The sequence below is a fragment of the Orbicella faveolata genome, unplaced genomic scaffold, assembly GCF_042242905.1.
Source record: "Orbicella faveolata isolate gen_17 unplaced genomic scaffold, um_ofav_v1 contig_48, whole genome shotgun sequence".
NCBI classification, from domain to species: Eukaryota; Metazoa; Cnidaria; class Anthozoa; order Scleractinia; family Merulinidae; genus Orbicella; species Orbicella faveolata.
Genome location: NW_028301578.1, coordinates 10,220,031 through 10,237,234, shown reverse-complemented (window position 1 = coordinate 10,237,234; position 17,204 = coordinate 10,220,031). Strand labels below are relative to the sequence as shown.

Below are 17,204 nucleotides of genomic sequence, written 5' to 3'. Positions count from 1 at the left end.
GATTTACATGATCGAGTTATCAAAACTCCTTGTCTATTTTCATTTTCGCAGTGTAAAACTTCACTATGCTTATGTTGAAGAAACACACATGATGTAAGTAGCCTTTTTGCATTCGTGAAATTTGTTGCAGCATCTCAGCACAAAAGATAACGAAAGAAATCTTTGTCAAGATTTGTTGACAAATGAAAACACCGACTCGGACTTGAAAGTGCACGAGCAGCATACACTGTGCAAATGAGCTAATTGTACGCGTCAGACTTTCCTTTCAAAAACTTTTGCAAACTGACCAAACAAGCAGAGACAATAAGAAACCATCAAAACAGGTTTTGGTTATGATTAAAAATTGTCTGAGAAACTCACAAATTAACTCGATACCAGAGTAGAGAGTTTTCTTGCTATATTTTTAAGCATACGCGTAAGCTTACGACTAGCGTGAGCAGATCTTATTATTCATTCCCAGCGCGAGATTGAAGTCTTGTTTTCAACCCTGAAAAACCCACCTTTTCCGTTAGCTCAGAGCATAAAACTACATATAAGCGCCCTGGTTCGTATTCCCTGCCTTATTCCCTGCCATCGCTGTGAAAAATACGCAAGAGAATCTCTCAACTCTCACCATTTGATCACGCAACGTGACAACATCCACGCGAAAGCCCCTGACATGTGCGTGAATCCGCGCGGATATATGACGTCAGGATGGCGCAATTTGTTCTAAAAATAGAAAAATTGTCCCATATCATGGGTGCGCGCGAATCCCGAGACTTACGTTCTCCGTCCCCGATTATGGCTCCTGATTTTTCTCAATCGTGTACTTGTACCAGCTGACTTCACGCCAACATCTCCACTTTGGACAGCATTTAAGAGAATTTCCTGTGACTTGGGGTATTCAAAGACTAATAATATGTCGTGACGCAATCAGCCTAAAAGATCACAACATTTTAACATCTGTCATGTAACACTGGATAATTTGTCCAGTGGGTCTGGTGCAAAATAAGGTTATTCAGATAAAGACTGGTAAAAGCACAGAAAACATGAGTTAAGTGTCAGAACTTTGGTTGATTACACGGAACGGAACAACGAAACAAAAACTTTTAAGATGTGCTTGTTTGAAAGTCAATCTTGTTTTGTAAAAGAGCAGGAATTGTTGGCATTAATACTATAAATCACAACCTCAAAAGAGAGCAACCCATTCTAAGTAAAGTCTTCAAAAATTATTTTGTCTTCCCGAGTGCAATCACACGAAATTGATCTTTCTTACCATATTTCAACAAGCTTTTTGGTCTATTTTAGGGTATCATAATACAACCTTAACCGGACACTAAAAATTTCCGGACATTCCAACCGGAATATTTTGTTCGAATGGAAAGCACCCAAAGATTATCCAAGATGAAATCAGTTGCTATATCTACATGGGGCATGCGCAAATTACCTAACACGAAGACTTTAAATTTGCATTCGGCCACGTTTCCTGCTTTGTCTGAAGCCAAGTACCGGATGCTGTGTTCCCCAGCATGAAATAAGTCCCCTGGTTGTTTCCCATAGTGTGTTATGTTGGGGATGAAGCCAGGGTTGTCTGTAGCTGAAGGATGAGACCACGTGACTAGCGTGGACGTGGAACCCCTGTCAGCGGTGGCTACAATATTTGACGGACAGTTTGAGATAACTGGTGCTGAGACATCTAAATGATAAAGAGATATCGCTTAGCAAAGACAATAAGAAAATACATATAAAGATGTCATACACACGCAGTGGCAGCTTGGCGATTAAAAACTGTTAAATATAAATGTGATAATAACGAGAGTGACAAAGCCCAATCAGCATCATAAAGAACTATTACATAAAGGTCGTAGCATCATCGTCATCGTCACCATCATCATTATAATCCTAATCATCAACAACGGCAGGAAAAAACAAAAACAAAAACAAAAACAAAAACAAAAAAACAAGAACAAGATATAGTTGCTTCCATTTTGTCAAAGTAAAAACACCAAAATGTTATGTTCATTCACGTCCAATAAACTAATTTTCACTTGTTTTAAAATTATTGGGAAAACAACTTCCAAGGTCGTTTTCGCAGTCAGGACTTTTTTTAAAATTCAGTTTGGGCACTTATATTCCTTTCATGCAACGATTCGTAAGTTAAAATTCTACGGATTCGCATGGAAAACATGAAGAGCATTTTTAAGGCCTATTGAAAATAGGTGTTGCCATATCGCAAATTGATCAACTTACCATTGCACCATGGATTTCCTAATGGCGTCCATGTCTTCTGCTGATTACAAGTCTTCACCCCAGGTCCATGGTGTTGATAACCGTTTTTGCATGTGAACCAGCACTCTGATGCGTAATAAATGACAGCACTTGCATTGGTGCAGAACGGAGGGCTAATGTCCAGTCCTTCCGATTTTATTGTCAAAGGGGAACAGGTGATAGCTACAAGTCAAAGAACAAAAAAACCCTTTTTTCAGCCCATTGCAATTGTTACGAGACAAAGCGTGGTATGTCAAAGAAGGCGCATGTTCGCTGGTTCGTAAATCTTAAGGTTGCTCTGTGCTTGTTTGTTTGTTTGTTTGTTTTATATTGGTATCGCTTTGGTGTTTTTCTACCTCTGGTTTGTAAATTACCGGACAAATTACAGTCATACTTTGCTGCTGGTTGAGGCTTTAAAAATCACTGACAGATTTCCATCTTTAAGAGGACAGCATTAAAGAAATTCGTAGCTTGCAGCTTCTCTTGGTAGAGAAGGAAGTTAAAGATATATAGCTAAGATATCATGGAAAAATTACCAAAAGATGGATATATGTCAAGGTAACTAGGAGTCGCTTTTCTTACTTTTCGATCGATGAATACTCTTTATTACCTTGACACTGTAGCTCGGTTCCACTCCACTGTCTAGTCTCCAGACAAGTTCTTTTTTGTGATCCTACTAGAGTCTCATATCCTACCAGGCAGCTGAAGAAGCAGGAAGTGCCGTAGTTAGAGCTCAAGCCACTGCACCCATATCCGGACTGTATTGCATAGTCTGGAGTATGCAGTGAGGGACACTGGATGACTGAAACGAATAATAAAAAATAAAATTACACATTTCCGAGTCTTCTTCTTTTCACTTTTAAGCTCGTGAATACGAGTTTGTAGTGGTTACTAGAAATCACTCGCTCAATAACTCCGCCGATTAAACGACTGCAAAGTCATCGGCGGTTATAATGTTCAAATACGCTTTGGATAACTTTAGCACTACATTTCTTCAACACTTCAAGTCTTTAAAATTTTGGATGTTTTTCTGCCTCTAAATGCATTTCTTCGCTTTATCTTGAGCGATAATCGATTCTACAAGTTTCGTTAACATTTATTTCACTCGGTCGTCTATCGCTGCGAATTTATGCTTTATCTTATGCTTTAACAAATAAAGATCGTAATTATTGTTACAAAAACTGAACAGGATTTATTAATTGCCATTGCTGTTATTGACATTTCTTCACAGTTTTGTTTGTTGAAGTAATTCGGTTTCGGAAAAGGCTTGCTGGTGAGTTTTTTAAAGGTTTAATATTGTTTCAGGTAAATGATTAGTATTTTATGGGAGATCAAAATAACTCAATGCAAACGACCGCTCTTGGTTGATAATAAAATTTCAAATGGTCCACCTCCAGAATGAAGACGTGAACAAATACCCAACTATTGCCTGGAAGGGCTGGGGTGGACACTGCTGGAAATACGCCCCCGAGCGAAAGCTCACTCCAAGATGGCGGAACTGATAAGATTTTATGTAAAAACATGCTAGTTTTTGAACACGGCAAGGTGGTTTGCCCCATCTACTGAATCAAGCTCCAAGGCGTTTTGTCCACTGAATGACATGCTCATTTCATTTGTGACGGATTCTTATCCAAATGTGTTTTTGGGACTTTAGCAAACAACTACTGCATAAACCGAACTTATCGCATAGAGACCAAAGACAAAATTATGTACATAATCAGTAACCGATAGTCAGGAGCTCCTGACATAATTTCATTCACCTTTTGTACTCACGAGTTTTGCTCATAGACTGTTTTGATCTAATGTAATAATAATCCAATAGGTTGGACCTTGCTCAATGAAAAGTTCCATAGGAGGTTCATAATACAGGCACCAGTTGAAAGTGCCAGTTCGATAATTGTCACATGCCACGAGTTTTCCAAAAATACTTCCCTATCAAAATGTGTTTACATATTTCGACCCAGTTACGCCAAATCAGAGTGCGATTATGAATTATTTATTTTATGAAGGATTTTCACGATAATGGAAAATATGTTTACATTTGCCTAGCAGGCACGTTTCTGCAATAAAAATAAATTATAATAGCTACTAACCCTCACAGGAAGTTGCATTTCCTGTCCAATATACTACATTTGTGCCTGCTTTCTTGGCACACTTTCTCTCGGCAGATCCCTTCAAATCATAGCCCTTGGAACACGCGAAGCGGCAGACACTTCCATATATATTTCCACAGGCGGAATTCTCTATCTTCCCGTTTGCAGGTGAAAAGAGAGCGGAGCATCTAAAAACTATCAATTTTTATAAAGAAAGTTGACGTTTAAACATTAGCACTTGGCTAGGGAATCAGGTTCGGGGTGAACACTTTTGGTGGTTAAACCCTTAATTACACACGCTACAGTCTACATCAAAACTGGGCAACGCTAAGAGGGGGCTTTCTAAACCATTCAAATACGGACAATGGTGACCCAAGATTAGAATTTAACTGAAGTGTTCATTTTTCTTTCATAACTGCTTGCGCTTTGTGTAGTTCAGGCTTTAGATCACCCACACTCAAAACTGAAACACGTTTGAATCAGTTTGAATCAGCTCAAATAATTAGTTTTTAGTAAGAACCTTTAAGTTGAGTTTTAAAAGATCCTGCGTGTATAATAGGCCCTTTGCAGCTAAGCCATCACGTGACCTACTTTTCATAAAATTATGGGCTATAACTTAACTAATGCCAGAAATGGAAAAAGCATGTCGAAAATATCAAAATGGCCAAGTTTGAGGCCCCCATCATCAGAGAATGAGATTTTATGATGGTCTGAATTTTTGAAAGAATAAGAAGATTTGTATGGGAAAATGTTGCTGGAGAGCAAGGTCTTGCTCTCCAGCAACATTTTCCATACGAATCCTCTAAATTTTCCGAAAATTCAAACTATGGTATAAACTTACTCGTTTTTTCCTGGGGCCTCAAACTTGGCCTCTATAGTATTTTCGATGCGCTCTTTCCATTTCTGGCATTCTTTAAGTTATAGCCCATAATACAAATTTTTTTTAGGAAAAATTTGGTCACGTGACCCTAGCTGCAAAGGGCCTATTGTACCCCAGAAATAAATTGTCCTTCTTACCTTGAACTGTAATTTTGAAGGAGCATTGTTTTATGTTTCCCGATGGATCTTTAGCAGTGTAGATCACGGTATGATCTCCTTCAGAAAATATATGTGGGGGTGTCACTGCAGGGAACACAGTTAAATTTGCTTGATGATTGTCGGTGACTTTAACTGGCGCCCAGGTCACCACCGCTGAGGTTTTCCCTTTCTCTGCAACAGCACTTCTTGAGGCTGGACAGGTTTCACCAAATGAAGGTGCTTCCACGTCTTAAGGAGAAAGAAAAAAAAAATACGTAAGTTAGCAAGTTGGCGACTTTAGTGAGCAACAAAGTTAATGAGTTAGTTATTTCGTCACCCATTCACGCAATAACTCGGTTACCCAGTCAATCTATTAGTCAGTTATTCAGTACATGTACTCTGTCACCCATTTGCTCCGTTGGTCGCTGAATAGACCTTTTTCGCTTCGGCGGCTTGTTTTCCCATTACAGACTACGTGGTATCCTCTAGAAAATTGTTCTTCTAACCATCTAAAAATTATATAATAATATACACGCGGCTATTTGAAAATATGAAAGGAAGAAGTCTCAAGAGTATCATCACATGATCTGGAATGGGGCAACAAACCGCCCAGTCGGAAAAGGTCTAATGCTCTGGTGCTCGGTTAACTAGTCTCCAGCATTCAGTCTGTTCATACTACCGTTCGCTCATCTAGAGACTACTCAATATAGATGTACAGTGCCTATATGAATTTCAAAGTTAATTGGAGGATCATTTCCAGTTATCTGTCCCTTTTTGAGGAAGGCGCCATCAAAGACCCTAAAAATACCGAGCTGGGGTTTTGTGATATTTAGTTCCAGTAATTACCCTACGAAAGGATTACTGGTAGTCTACGACTTGTAGATTAATAGCAAATTATGTGAAGCCATCGCACACAACTTTCCCAAAACGTGAAAATATTATTATTTTTGCAATTACCAGATTTGTTATCCCACGGAAACTGGAGCGAGTTGAGCCCCGAGTTACAAGCGGGGCAGGGGAGGTGACAGAGATAGAACCCCTCTCCTGGGTTTTCGTTCTAAGAAGGCTTATGTAAACTATTTGACCTATGTAAACTATAGCCCTCGGCATATTCTAAAAGATGGCACTTGTGTTTTTGGCGAGTCTGCTTCACAAAATATGACATGATGTCATCAAGTCCGCCATCTCGGAATTCCCTTTTTTCTCAGATTGGGAGAGAATAAAGTAAATTAATGAGAAATTATTCAGAACTAATACTATACTGGTTTTGCAATGGTTTTAAAGAAATTTGGACAAAGCCGTAGAATACTGTCAAAAATGACGAAATGTGGCTTGACCTGCGTGTCAAAATGCACTTGCTATGGAATGTCAAAATCTTGGTGTGGGTGGGATGAATGAACAGCCACTGAATTTTTTAACATCACAGAGTACATCGTCTTGTTAAAACTCTGAAAATCCCTCGCACGAGGAGTTTGTTCGGACAGGAATCTTTTAAATTTTGTGAAAATTGAGCACGTTGCATTTCTGTTGTAATTCTCTGGGCCCAAGTATGTGGGTGGCTGAGTAAGTGTATAGAGTATGCCTTTCGTGACCATATGATAATTTTGTAAAACTCACCTTTACAGTGGAAGATACCCTGTCTCCATTGCCCGTTGTCACACATATTCGAGCTAGAACCAACACGAGCGTAGCCTGAGCTACATTCATAGGAACAATTTTGACCATGCAGGGGTTTTATTTTACAAATCTCAGGAATGATTTGTCCATTGTCTGGTGCCTTTAGGGATGGACATGCACGTACTGAAATTAGAAAAATCAGTAGAATAGGAGTTAAAACTATTGTGATCCGTATTTAAATATCGCGAGATTCCATCATCATGCTCTTTTTGCTTTATTTATTCACTACAAAACACATCCTAACCACATAAATAAATCCCTGACCTCGACAATTTGCGGTTGCTTTAGGGCTCCAGCTGCCATTAACGTCACAAAGAGAGCTTGTGTTTCCGACTATTTCAAAGCCACGATTGCACGTGACCACGCACTGAGTCCCATGAGGAACCTGCGATTTACCACGACAAGGGGTCGAGATCTGTCCGTTGCTTGGAGACGGCCAGTCACTTGTGTCACAGGTGATTCCTTCAATTGACATACATATAGGTCGACAAAATTAGTCACGTATTTCCATCTCACTGAACACAAGGTTTGTAGATCTGAAGTCACTTGGCTAGCAGGATAACCTCTTGACATTTTTTTTTTTTTTGGTAAAAGAAAGAAGAAAAAGATAGAAATTGTCATGCTATGAAAGAACCCCTTGAGCTATGCCTTGAAATAAATGTTGCATTGTATTAATAATGTATTTGATTAGTGTGTATTAGTATGTTAGTATTAGTATGTGTTAGTATTTTGATATGTAAAGTTTTACATCTTTCCTCTTTCGAGTAGCCTTGAAAAATTAAGAAAATGTTTAATGTTCTTTTTGGGCCATCTTGACATCTTATTTGCAAGCTTTCGCACGTAACCGCTACTGAAACGAATCAATTCCCGATGCTCTTAACACATGATACAGGCCTCGTTATCATCAGTGACGCTTCTGGAGATAAAGGGGTAAAGAAAACCGACACCTTAAACAAATTGGTTACTGTAAGAAGAATGTGAAACGCGAGCAAGCAAAAAACCAATAGCACCTCTTATAGCCATGAGCTAAAAAAGTAAAAAAAAAAAAAAAAAGAAAAAAAAACTTTTATTTACAGGTAGCTGGCTCTCGCAAAGCACTATCCGGTTTGATATACATGGTTCATCCGATTAATTGAGTAAACCAGTGTCATATATATGTATATATATATAGTTAAGTGTAAGATGAGGCGTCATGAAGCAAACTTCTAACTGTTCCGGCTTTGTGTAATCTATTATTTCAGGTTGTATAGCATTACGTAATTATATTTACATTTTTCTGATCTTATATATATACATGCAAATCTGTAAACTTACTAGGATTTTTAACGTTTTATTTTTTAACTTGTAAATATTGTTCCAATCTGAAGAAGGCCGAAGGCCGAAACGTCGCATTAAAAGCCGGAACAGTTAGAAGTTTGCTTCATGACGCCTCATCTTACACTTAACTAAAATTCACATTGAAGCACGGTATCTTTTGATCCTTCTACTGGAAGTCACCGTTTGGAAAACCATATTATTCTGCCTATATATATATATATATATATATATATATATATATATATATATATATATATATATATATATATATATAGTTTCAAAACCACGTTTCACAACATGATAAGGTGTCCCAAAATAGGTACTCTGTCTGCAGCATACCGTGAAAAGGTTGCTGAAGATTTACATTACCTCTCAAGAAAAGGTTCTCATTGTGACTAAGACCGGTTTAAACTTTTGTGAGAAATTGGGTCAGTCAAAAAAAGAGGCTAGAGAAAAAAGAAACGTGTAACAAGTGGAATCTGGCTAATTGAGGTGTTCTTTTGTTTGTTATGTAGCGCTATAGTTTCAACCGAGCTTGGGAGGTGTGGATGAAAAAATTTTGACCTCGTCATAGGTGCAAACTTCATGCATTGCATTAGATTTGTACTTACAACCTTCTCGGTCAAAATTTTCCCATAGAGACCTCTCGTTCAGTTAAGGGGAACTAGTTCAGACAGCAGATGTTCAGCCCGAAAGTTTATACTTACTGACGCATCTTTTCCAATTTTGTGGCGATGTTTGATACCCAGGATAGCAACTGCACGTGAATGAACCGAGCGTATTATGGCATAGATGTTCGCACTGTGCCAAACCAAGAGAACACTCAGGGCAATCCTGTTTTTGGCTACGACTTCCACTGCATCTGGATCCACCGTGGGCTGGTGGGGGATTGGTACAGTAGCGGTATCTTGTTTGATAACCACCTTGACAGCCAACACTACCCCAGCTCTGCCATGAGGACCAACGGCCATGAATTGGTGCTAAAAAAATATCATTTGCCTGTTGCTGAATAGTTATCTCGGCATGCAAGGTTTATAGAAAACGACCATTACGTATATGTCATTCACGCAGTTCTCTCTAACGGTGAGCTAGTCAGACCACAGTACTTTGTAAATTTTTATTTCGCCAGGTATTATGATCGTCGTCATAACTGCAGCTTTCCTATTATTATAATTATTATTATCATAATAGTAATAATAATTATTATTGTTTTTATTTTTATTACTACTGCTATTATCATTGTTGTTGTTATTATTATTATTATTATTATTATTATTATTATTATTATTATCGTCCTCACGTAATGTTTGCTTAGAGTCCTTAGGGCCGAGACCAAACCATGGTCCTGGGGCACTAGGGGATAGCCAGTTTTTAGCTTGATAGCACCCTCCTCAAAATGTGTGCTGTACCTAGCAAGGTATCTTTTTATTATTATTATTATTATTATTATTATTATTATTGTTATTGTTACTTTAAGTCCTTAAAGTCTTGCCGCTTTTAACTTATGGTGCCGAGTTCAATCCATGAGCCTAGGGCAGTCATAAGTCTGCTGGATTACTTGATGGATAGAGTCCTCCTAAGTATGTGAGCAGTTCCAAGGAGGACGGTCTTAATTCTGTAGCTCTGTTATTCTAATATTGCCTGGGGTCTTGCCGATGTAGTTTTCTGTTCCCTTCTTGAAAAGTCCGAAAGCTCCAATGATCATTGGGACAGTTGTTGTTTTCATTCCCCACGTTTTCTCGATTTTCATCTCAAGATCAAGATGATGATGATGATGATGATGATGATTATTATTATTAATCACGCGGCCTAGGGCAAACACGGTTCTCAAAATGAGGCTCACTTCTTGCTGCTATACCGTACTAACGATACCCAACCAGGTCGAAGCAGCTGTCCACCCGTCAAGCTTCTCTCCTTTATTGTTGTTTCTATTTTTGGCTGCTTAGTTCTTTTACAGTTCCTACGTACACTAGCAGCATTTTTCGTTTGTGGTCTCTGCATGAATCATTGTATTTAGTGGCCTCTTTAGATCCGATATGCTGCTCATGTTTAACATGGTATGGCAATGTACTTTCAGCGGGAAAGTTTTTGTCTTTCCGCACTCTCCTTTCGCGACCACGACACGATCTTCTGTATTTTGCATATTGTCCGTGATCACTCGTTTAGACATTGGCCAATCCGCAAACATTTGGATTGAGTTTCATCTGAGGTCATTGTCATGTGCATTTAGTAGACGATCGGCCAACCAGCCGGCTGCTTTACTTCTTGATGCTACACATTGCTGATGAGACTCAACCATGTCGAAACTGCTGTCCGCGGTTGTAATTCTTGACTTTCAGTTTGGACTCTATCATGCCGTTGTCCCGTTAAGCTTGCTACATAGTCAATCAGGCTTGCTACCTTGTTATGTTTCTATTTTTAGCTGATTAGATCTTTTACAGATCCTACGTACACCGGTAGTAATTTTGTTTGCGGTCTCTTGCATCATTGCGCAGGATGCCTGAGGCAGACTGCGTCATACTTTCGGTCTAATTTGGGAGCAAGTGGTCTATGTGCTTGTTTCCCGTGGAAGTATGTTGAAATCACGTCGGGCCAAAGGAACAAATATTTGTTTTATCCATAAATTTTCTTCAAAAGCTCGTATTGCCTCCAAAATGCACCAACAACATGCTCGATAGATGCCCTAACCAACGCTTTCCTACATCGCCTACTTGGTGAGAATCTAAACTTGCAAATCTCGTAGTCATTTTTTCAGGCAAACTATAGTCGTTTGCTGAGGGGGATTTTGAGCTCGCAAATCTCGCGGATATTTCTCATAGCGAGACCCACCGAGAACATTGCTTTCTTCAATCGCCGGCAAACGTTTGCTAAGTGGGAATTTAAACTTGCAAATCTTGCAGAATTTTTGGTTCACCGTAGCACCGCAACAGATATTTTTCACCGCGAGCCATCGCGAAGCCCAGCAAGTTAAAAATTTATACCGAAGGAGAGCAGCCATAAATTTGCTTTCCCTTTGTTGTCGGAACCCATCAGTTGAGTGGTAATTTAGATCGCAAATCTTACAGATATTTCTTCGGTGCGACCCATCGCAAAGTCAGGCGAATTTGCGGAAGGAGGAAAATAGCCATAAATTTGCTTGAAAACTCCCACCGCTTTCAGATTTCTCATCGCTGCACGTCAAAAACACTGAAAAACAGTGAAACCAAAACTCCCTAAAATCGCTTTACTTCGACTTTATTCTTAAACACGACCTAAACCTCTGCAGCAACAGGGAAAAAACGTACACAAACGAAGCCAGAGAAGGCGTCTTTAGTGTATATCTTTTCCGCAGTGAAAAATTGGGAGCTGCATGAAAATTTGAAATGCGACACGAGTGGGGCATTTCTATGTCAATTTGACACAACAGTAATAAGGTCGACAATGCTTATACTACTATACTACTACATAAATTTTAACGCGAACCACATTATGTTATCTTTTTGGTAAAGAAAATACAACTGCAAAACTGAATGTTAGCGTTTCCGTTCGTGTTTATTGTTGCGCGGATATAGCCATTCGAAGTTGATAGCATTAGTACATCGACCAAAGCATCCCGCGTGAAAGTTGTTGTACTTCAACTGAGAGCGCTTTTATGCATAAATAAAATTTAAAAAGCTGGTTTTTGAGCTCCTTCAGTTGCACTTTTATGATGAACTGGGTGTAAAGGGACGGTGAAATGTGTTAGGGAATAACAAAAACTGCCGTTGTAGTAAGTTGGTTTTCAAGTGTTGTGTCACAAATTTTAAGGTGCTGTTTCCATTCGCACGATTATTTTTTGATGAAGTAAAAATACAAATTCAAAAAAATCCAAACGACCTTACCGTGTAGATACTGTAATAGAGCTTTCAACGTTGCCGTTCCTAAATTTTGGAACTCACTTCCAGCCAGTCTAAGATCTATTTCATGCCTCATAGTTTTAAAAATAACAGTAAGACTACTCTTGAATGAGACTTTTAGTAAAGCTTACTTAATTTAGGGCAATGGTTAAACTGGGTGGGTCTTTGTTTCATTGAATATTTTTTCAGTCTTTAATAATGATATAGTCATTTTAAGAAGTTGCAGTTTTGATCTTAAGTGGGTCTAAACCTTACTGGTACAATTTAAGTTGCACTCTTGTTTTGATGATATTGTAATTTTAGGTAGCAGTAGTTTTTATTTTAATCACAAACATTTAATTTAATCACAAACATTGAATAATTAGTCATCGGAGTACCTGAAAGGCCTATTTAAACTCTTCAGCACGGACTATGGACTTAGAAATAGTGAAAACAAATTGGCTCTGCCTAAGCCCCTTACCGATTTTTTGAAACGTAGTTTCTACTACAGTAGAGCGCATTTGTGGAATAAGCCTTCCATCTAACGTCAGAGCCATTGGATCTTTTATTAATTTTACAGATGGGGTAAATCGCCAATTGTCCTTCTCGTACTCTCACACGGCAAACATATCGGAAATGAGTGCTATATAGATTCATATATTGTATTGTACTGTATTTTACAAAACAGTCTCAAGAAAATACGCGCGCTGATTGGTTAAAATCGTGTTTCTATAACTCGATGGAAACACAGCACTAGTACGAGCTGTTGACGTAACGATAGCGCAATAATCAAAGTTAGCGAGCTGTTTTCCTTTTTTTTTTTTTTTGTCGCAGTGTTTTCTAAAAGAAAGAGAAAACACGTTCTCCGTGTTTCTATCGAGTTATAGAAACACTCGTGAAAGTTTGGGAGAACTCGAAAAAACTGTGGAAACACTCGCATACGGTTCGTTTTCCCACAGCATTTCTCGTTCTCCAAACATCCACTCGTGTTTCTATACCTCGATAGAAACACGGTACATGTTTTCTATTTCTTAATTATATTGCACAGTGACCATGATTCTGACAACTGAGAACAGATTTTCGACGGAAAGCGTTGTTTAAACTTCTTTAACTTCCTTTGAATATCAAGCAATTGCAATAAACAATATACTAAAGCAAACGTGTTTTAACCATCGGCGAAAAAGGTAAACGTGCATTGTCCAAAAAAAAAAAGACATTTCACTTTTAGATCAGATCGTTGTTATCATAAATCGTGCTGCAGGTGTTGTAACTTTTTCAAATTACGATCTTAGTACTAATGAATTAATGCAGATGGTAAACTGGGTTAAACTGGACTGCTAACGCCTTGTTGATAAAGCAATAATAATGCATAAGACTGTAAATAATATGGTTCCGGACTATCTTAGTTCGCACTTTGTCTTCCATTCCGATACCTTAACATATAACCTAATTATTTTAAAACAAGACTGTACATGTCCTACAGCGGAGCTGTACTGTGGAATAGTCTGCCCTTGGATATTCCTCAGTCACCCTCTCTTAATGAATTTAATTAACAAATTGACGTCAGTTTTTTATGCGTCTATCCTCTTATTGATGTTAAATATTGCGTCATAACATTGTCAAAGTGGTTGTGGAACCACAAGCCGCGGGCGAGTGATTCCGCAGTAAACTTTGACAACGTTATGACGAAATTTATTATCAATAAGAGGACAGACGCATAAAAAACTGACGTCAATTTGTTTTTTTTACAACAACAAGACACCAAAATGGCCAAATGCCGGAAATAAATGAAGGGAAAGGAGGCCGTAAACTTACCGTAAACAGAAATAAGTGAATTTTATTTAAAATGACGTGAACATTGTCATTAGCTTTTCTCGCTTTTTGACTGACTACTTAAAATAGTCCATAAAATCTCATTGGTTAAAACGTTGACAGTTTGACAGCTGAAAGTTAAATTTGAAAGCTTGCATAAATTAACATTTTATCTGTCTGTACTCTTATTCATGATAAAAATGAGCTAATCAGCGCGAGAGAAATTGTTGTAAAAATCTAAGTTGAAGACTTATGATTTTGATAGACTTAAAATCTGCTAAAAAAAAAAAAAAAAAAAAAATCAACAACAACCACAACATATAAATGGCTAGTAAGCAAAAAGTTTCTCACTGCCAACATTTTCATTAAGTGCTGGTTGCAAATCACGAATCAATCTTTCTTTAATTTTACAATGCACATCAGATCGTCCGGTGGCTAAAATGTCAAAGAGATCCTATTTTATCCTGTTGCCTGTCAGCGTCATATGGTCTGCCATGGCAGAAGAGTGGTTAGTACTCGTCAGCGCTTTAAAATGCTCCGTTTTACCGTCATGCAACCGACGCTTTGTTTATCCAATGTGAAAGGCGTTGCAATCCCAACAGCCAGCTTTGTACACAACCTTCGACATAAGGGAACGGCTGAGTCGGTCCTTATAGGGGAAAAAATACTTAATTCAACTAGTGTTTCGGAAAATAATTTTAAGACTAAAACAACCATAGAACCTGTGGATACATGATTTGAGCTGTTATGTGACAATTTTACTTTGAATTCCTACATAAGGTAAAGCTATGAAAATTTCTTTTTTCGGGACATGAGTGATGGGGTCTTTAGGTTTGTTGTGTTTGTTCACAACATCGTTCATGTTGTAGTTAATAATACCACGGGGCTACCCATTGCGTGACAAAAGCTTCTTGAGATCGTCCAAAGCACACTGTAACAGACTGGGTGACGAACAGATGCGAAGACACCGATATGTTGAGATGCGGATTAGGTTAACTTTGTACTTCCGAGGTGGAAAAGAATCCCATTGAGTGTAGAGTCCAGTGAAAGTTTTCTTTCGGTGAAGTCCAAAAGGGAATTGGTTATTTTAGTCTTAAAATTATTTTCCGTAACACTAGTCGAATTAAGTCTTTTTTTTCCCTTATAACGACAGACTTAGTCGTTCCCTTATGTCGAAGGTTGTGTACAAGGCTGGCTGTTGGGATTGCAACGCCTTTTACATTGGAAAAACAAAGCGTCGGTTGTATGACAGGAAAACGGAGCATTTTAAAGCGCTGACGAGTACTATACTAACCACGCTTCTGCCGTGGCCGCGCATATGACCCTGAAAAGCCACAGGATAAAATGGGATCACTTTGACATTTTAGCCACCGGACGATCTGATGTGCATTGTAAAATTAAAGAAACATAATTGATTCGTGATTTGCAACCAGCACTTAATGAACTTAACGTAATGTTTTTTGTTGTTGTTTTTCTTTTTGTTGTTGTTTTTTTGTTGTTGTTCTGTGTTTTGTTTTTGTTTTTTGTTTGTTTGTTTTTTTTTCCCAGCAGACTTTAAGTCTGTTTATTTTCATTTACATCCATTGGCATTTCTTTCCTTATTAGGTACCGGTTTACCTTATTAGGTATTAGTCTTCTCGTTTAAATTTATTGTAGTGAAGCTACCATTTCTATACTTCTGATGATCCATGTAGGAGCATACGAAACGTTAAGTTCTTAAATCAAGGGTTTTACAGCATGCGTTGTTTTGTCATGTTTGTGACCGCAGTTTGTTTTCTATTTTTAATTTAATATTGTTTAGTCCTAAAGGAAATGCCTGGTAAAAATAAATATTTTACCTTTCTCCTACCTACCATAAGTCATAGTATGGCAATACTTAAAGCATTTAAAAACTTTTCCAAAGTATAAAAGAATACTCACAAGGTCCCCATCTTCTACGGCTGCTGCAACCTGATGATGTTCGTTTTGAAAAATAGGTTAAAAATAGTTTCTCAAAACAGTTTAAAAACAGGTTTAAATAGTGTCCTGTTTGTTAAGGGCTCTTGGACGTACAAGCTAACTGACTCCCCACCGCGGTAAAAGGGGTGATGGTGGTGGTGGTGGGGGGGGGGGGGGGGGGGTTTGAACCCCCTTGGGTTTTCTTTCTCTTAAGTCATAGCAAAATAAATTTACAATGATTAGATAGCCCTTTGCAGTTGCCATGACAACGTCAAAAATGATAGACACAAATGAAATATCAAAATTTCCGGAAGAGATGAATGAACAGCTACTAAAAGTTTCAACCCCTCAGAGTAAATCGTCTTTTCAAACATTTGAAAAAACCTTATTTCGTGAGGTGGCACCACTCTCCTCCCCCAACCCTCCTGTACGTCCGAGGGTTAGGTGGCACCACGATCTTCGTAAGTTTAAAAAACAGATGACACAACATATTGATACACATGTTTGGAATTGGAGATCGATCAACTAACGAAAAAAAAGTTATAAACAACATACTAAAGCACACATGTTTTAACCATCAACAAAAGAGGTAAATGTGCGCTGTCTAAAATGAGACATTTCACTTTAAAATCAAATCAGTTGTTGTTATCAAAAGCCTTAGTATGGCAATACTTGTTGCATTTAAAAACTTTACCAAAGTATATATATATATATATAAAATACTCACAATATGAACGTCTTCTACTGCTGCTGTACCTTTGTGGTGGTGGTGGTGGTGGTGGTTTTGGTGGTGGTGGTGAGCGCCTTCTTCTTCTACGTCTCCGCCGCCACCACGCATCTACATCATCTTGAATGATAATAAATGCAACCACCAATACCAGGAGACCTAACTTAGCGAAAGAGACCATGCTGCTGGGTAGGCACTCTAAGCTAGATGAAGGGACATAAACCAATCAGCATTATTTAAAAGTATTCAGTTAGCCGTGTACTTCTTTAATATTCTTCCCTGCAAACAAAGCCGAGTACCCTACGTCGATGTTACCTTTTGCTTCGAGATGACGAAATTAACGACGAGGCGACGAAACTAATGACGTCAAACTGTTATTATCAAGTGACCAGTTTTTCATGTAGCGCAAGTTAATTTCACGCTATCTACTAAAGACAAAGTCAATTATAAGTATGACTTGTTTTTAAGAATAACTGGTGATGCGCAGATTTTATCTCTTGTAATTCAAACGCAGTGACTCTA

General features: G+C 38.3%; 1 protein-coding gene across 1 annotated transcript in view; it reads right to left on the bottom strand.

Moving 5' to 3' along the window:
• The window catches only part of LOC110054498 (uncharacterized), a 44,009-nt gene extending 27,131 nt beyond the window's left edge, over window positions 1-16,878 (bottom strand). Inside the window, exons 1-10 of the mRNA XM_089280642.1 lie at window positions 16,683-16,878; window positions 15,938-15,967; window positions 9,059-9,331; window positions 7,299-7,496; window positions 6,975-7,157; window positions 5,358-5,606; window positions 4,341-4,535; window positions 2,858-3,049; window positions 2,230-2,430; window positions 1,427-1,675 (exon numbers count right to left, since the gene is read on the bottom strand). Of these exons, the coding sequence (XP_089136768.1) occupies window positions 1,427-1,675; window positions 2,230-2,430; window positions 2,858-3,049; window positions 4,341-4,535; window positions 5,358-5,606; window positions 6,975-7,157; window positions 7,299-7,496; window positions 9,059-9,331; window positions 15,938-15,967; window positions 16,683-16,863 (1,951 nt within the window). The 5' untranslated portion in view covers window positions 16,864-16,878. The remainder of the gene's footprint in view (window positions 1-1,426; window positions 1,676-2,229; window positions 2,431-2,857; window positions 3,050-4,340; window positions 4,536-5,357; window positions 5,607-6,974; window positions 7,158-7,298; window positions 7,497-9,058; window positions 9,332-15,937; window positions 15,968-16,682) is intronic.
• Between the last annotated feature and the right edge of the window lie 326 nt (window positions 16,879-17,204).